At 34.8% G+C, this 4,664-nt stretch overlaps 1 protein-coding gene across 1 annotated transcript; it reads right to left on the bottom strand.

Moving 5' to 3' along the window:
• Positions 1-1,248: 1,248 nt before the first annotated feature.
• Positions 1,249-3,154, bottom strand: LOC133874141 (transcription factor RSL2-like). The gene is made up of 5 exons (XM_062311984.1): positions 2,492-3,154; positions 2,063-2,308; positions 1,784-1,849; positions 1,607-1,672; positions 1,249-1,483 (listed from the first exon to the last, which is right to left on the bottom strand). The coding sequence occupies exons 1-5, from the start codon at positions 3,113-3,115 to the stop codon at positions 1,388-1,390; spliced, it is 1,098 nt and encodes a 365-aa protein (XP_062167968.1). The 5' UTR covers positions 3,116-3,154; the 3' UTR covers positions 1,249-1,387.
• Between the last annotated feature and the right edge of the window lie 1,510 nt (positions 3,155-4,664).

Genomic DNA, 4,664 nt, shown 5'->3' on the forward strand with positions numbered 1-4,664 from the left:
CTACTAACTTTAGAGTTTTTTTATTTTTAAAAAATAAAATAAAGTGGAGGACCACCTTGCCACATAGACAAGGTGGTGAAAAGTTGTATATTTAGGTGGTAAAGAATCATTTCTCTTTTTGGAAATCACATACCCCACTCTAATTATCAAGCCTTGTAGGGGTCTGATTGTATTTGCAGTTTAAAAATGTGTGACTAATTAAAAAAAAAAAAAAAAATCAAAACATGCGTTTTGAAAACAGTTAAACGTTTGGTAAAATTGCAATTTGGATTTTAAAATCGTAGTTTAGCTAGGGCTATCAATTCATGTTCACATGTCGAGTTTAGGTCGTGTCAGGGTATGAGTATAAGACTATATATATAGGCCTAACCCCTCAACCCTAACCCTTTAATTTTGTATTGAGTTTATGTCGGGCGGGTCATGTTAAAAATTATTTGCCATTATGTTGTGTGTCGGGTTCGATTTGTTTCAAGACATGTGTATAAAATTATATAAGTTAACCATAACCCAACTTATTTAATTAAACGGTTCAAATTCCTCAAGCATAACCCTTTAATTTCGTATTGAGTTTGTATCGGGTTCGCAGGTCGTGTCAAAAATTGACAGCCCTAAGTTTAAGTAGCCTTTAACATCCTACATTTTAAAAACGCACCACCTTGCGTGCGATTTGAAAATATAGATTTTTCTACATTTTCAAATTTCATTTTTTTATAAACGCACTTAGTTTCCACGATTTTGTTTAAAATCGCAGTACTTTTACCTGCGAAATTACAAGGCCAAACGGACTCTAAATTATATATGATCGACTCACTCATATGTATATTTTCCATAGGCTCTATAGTACGGGTGCCATTTAACTCTTTCAACTGAGATCCAAATATATATACCAACCAATACATGAATATATTGTTGACAAACTTAACGTTTTTGGATGTTTACTATCAAGGATTTTGCTATTGGATATTCCATATATATATATATATAAAACAATCAACCTATTTATAATTAAATGAAATTGTTTATCTACAATTTGCATGCGAGGTTAAAGAGTGGGGGGGAGTTTCTTTTTGGATGTATATATATATATATATATGCTCATATTAAAATTCTATGAATTAAATCTTGAAGAAGACCAACCTGAGGCCACCTGCTTCAGTACGTTTAATCACTACACCACAAGAGCTAGCCAGAGTAGACATGATTATAATAACAAGGATTCTCCTCGTGAGCAAACATGGAATTTATAATATTATTGGGATAAACTTACAATTAGTAATTAACGACATATTTTATATATATATATAGCCTTTCTGATCATTTTGTTATTGTAATTAAGTAACATAATATATTAATTGAATACAACAGCTGCTAGCTGATCCCTTCAAAGTCATAGAGGTGGAGAAATCTTCTGGCTGATCAGACCAATATCCATTCCATTGTAAGCGATGGGAGCATACATCCACATATCATCGGAGCTTAAAAGCTACAAATCAAGACAATGAGGAAATTAAGCGGTTAGCCAATCCGATTTGCTTCTTTTGGCCGGAGAAAGAAATTAATTTAATTAACATTTTAATATATATAATCCACATTTGTCCTTAATTACCTTGATTTGGAGCTGCAAAAACTTCACATAATGGACTGCCTCTTCAAGCATTGTGCTGATATCAACCTGTTAAACCATCCATGATGAAGATATCAAATTAATTAGGGTTTCGTCCACGTTAAAGAGACATACAAACACCAATATTAATGTACTTGAAAGAATATATATATTACTCACCTTTGTTCCATTAGGGACTAGACCCTGTAAGATTCTCAATCTCTCGTTTATCCTTTCCCTTCTTTTCTGCAAGATTTGAATAAATAAAAACTTAATTTAACTATTAAAGTATTGATTAAATAGTTAAATTTTACTCACTTTTTTATAGTTTAAACTTTTAGAATAAGTTGCAATTTAATATGATATTAGAGCCGAAAGTTTTAAGTTCGAATCCAACTCTACTTATTTCAGTTATATACTTCACGTGTCAGGGGTACGCGGCTGCGTAAGTTTTCTTACTCTTGCATAAAGGCTTTGCGGATCGGTTGCTGATCCCCTACTGGCTCTCATTTTCCCACTCAAGTTAAGAGCTGCAGAATCTTTGGACTCTGAAGGTTCTCCTCCATTAGTCTCCTGGGAAGCATTATCATCATCGGAGCTGCAACCACTAGAGCTCTGTACATCACTTCCGGCATTACTCTCTTCTTCCTGACTGAGCTTCTGGTTCTTTTTTGACTTCACATTTTTCTTAGTACTCTTTTGTACCTGCAAAGCAGTAGCAATGGAAATTATTACAAACTGTCAAAGAAATCAACTCGATCCACTGCTGAAAGTACGTAAAGATCTAATAGTAAGTTTTAAAAGTAGGAGATCGAATGACAGAATGACAGATCGAAGGAGGATGTATATCACATATCTAATTAATTTCTTTTTGTTTCAAGGACTTACATTTCTTGAAACCCGAGGTTTCTTCTTCGTATTCTCGGATGACTGATTGCAGTTAGTTTTGTCTTCTTCTTTTGTGTGATACTCGGACACATCAAACTTTCTTTTCAGCAGCAACTCGTTGCCGGGAATATTAGCAATGGCTTCTGGCGACGCCTCATGAGGACTCATATGATCTTCATTGATACAGACCGTCTCACCCATTACAATGTCGGGAAACGCCGGAAAAAAAGAGCCAATATTTTTCTCATCCATCACACAAACATCATGATTTGCTACTGGAATATGCTTAGCATCGCCGAAGTAGTAGTTGTCATGGCTGCAGGGATCAGCAATAAAGAAGCTGCTACTACAATTACTACCATTGCTTCTTTCTTGAGAAATATATTGAAGATTAGAGTTGATATTCCCTAAAGAATAAAGTAAACTATCGGTAGCTTCAGAAGTTGGGCAAAAAGTTGATGGGGCTCGAGGGTCGTAATTCAAGCCCTCATGATGATCATGCTCCAGAAGAAATGAAGGCTGACCAAGAAATTGTGGTGTGAAATCAAGCTCTTCGGCCGAGAACATCTTGCTAAAGGACTCCCATTCTCCATCAGGAAAAGCTCCATGGCCAAGAGACTCCATTTTTGTACTGCAACTGCTAATAGAGGCTCTCTGTTAACTGCGAGTTGGGACAAGCTGAAGGCTGGAGACACAATATATATTTATACTCAAGCCTCATACATAGAATGTTAGTAAGGATTGACTTCATTTGTTTACTGAATATTTAATGCATAATCATTGTCATGGCCGGTTCCCTAATTCTATGCAACTAACCTGAACAGTCTACAGGGTGGGCGATACCAGGCAAAGTACAACTCAGAAGGGGCCAAGTTCATGCAATGATGGAATTAAATAATACAGTAAAAATTGAGAGAAATATATATATATAAGAACTGATCATTTTCACGAACAGATACTCCTAGTTTATTAAATATCATTAGTTTGATAAATACAATGCTTTAATGGCGTTCTAAACACCGTGGACTTACTGTAAACTTCCCTGATCATGATGACAAAAAAGGGTCAAAGAGCAATCATGAGAGGTGTTTAAGGGGTCCCTAATTCACCATTTAGAAATTAGGTAAGCATGCGTACGTGGAGAAAACTCAGAAAAGACTCGTGTATTTGATAAACTGAGAACGTGGAAGTTTTCTTGAATAGAAAACGCATAGAGAATGTTGTTGGCATATTAAACGAAGGGCGCCCAACCAATAGGCGGCCAGATCGTGGGGACGATCTGAATTATGACATTCTTTTACAAGTACTGATCGATAGCCCGACAAGGTAACCGCATGGCTTGTTCCTAACAAGTTTTCATTGGGCTGTAAGTCACCTACGGATTTGGCTAAGATATTGTAAATAAATAAACAAATGAATTGGGTAATTTCTTTTACTGTTCATATTTAATTTTTTCTCTCAATATAAATTTGGAAAAAATTGAAAAAAATATAGCACATAACTTGTTTATAGCACCTAAGCCAAATTCCACAGGGTGATCTACCATTAAACGGTTAAATAGGGTAATTCATGTACACCTCTAATCAAAAATTCCATGATTCATTTTTCTTCTTGTATGGTTTTAGTTCAATGATATGGAAGACTTGTATGTAGCGGTGTAATATGTTGGATTCTCCTACTAATAGGATAGATTGGATTGAGGAAGGATGTAGCAAATGAACTACTAAATCCATGTCGGGGGTTGTTTGTAGACTGATTTTAAGCTCTGCTGTTTATGAAATCTGGAGGGCTAGAAATGAAATCAGATTTGGCAGCCATCCTAGAACTGAGGAATAGATTTTGATGTTGATATTCTGGGAGGTTCGATGCCGAATCTCTAGAAAAGGAAGGTTTAAGAAGAATTTGGAAAATGTTAGGCTTTTTATTTGAATAGGAATGTTGATGTTAACATCCTGATTTAGTTTCTATTTTGTTTCGCTGCTTTTTTAAGTTCTTAGTTGTTTTTTCTAAGTTAGGTTTACTTGTAATGAGCTTTGATGTGTAGTTGATATGTACATTTGGTTCTTTGTTAATAATATCGTTCTACTTATTCATAAATAATAATAATAATAATAATTTCATGATTTTGATTATGTTAAATTACTATTGAAATCATCACTTATCTTAAGAGCAA

The sequence above is a fragment of the Alnus glutinosa genome, chromosome 7, assembly GCF_958979055.1.
Source record: "Alnus glutinosa chromosome 7, dhAlnGlut1.1, whole genome shotgun sequence".
In the NCBI taxonomy this organism is placed as follows: domain Eukaryota; kingdom Viridiplantae; phylum Streptophyta; class Magnoliopsida; order Fagales; family Betulaceae; genus Alnus; species Alnus glutinosa.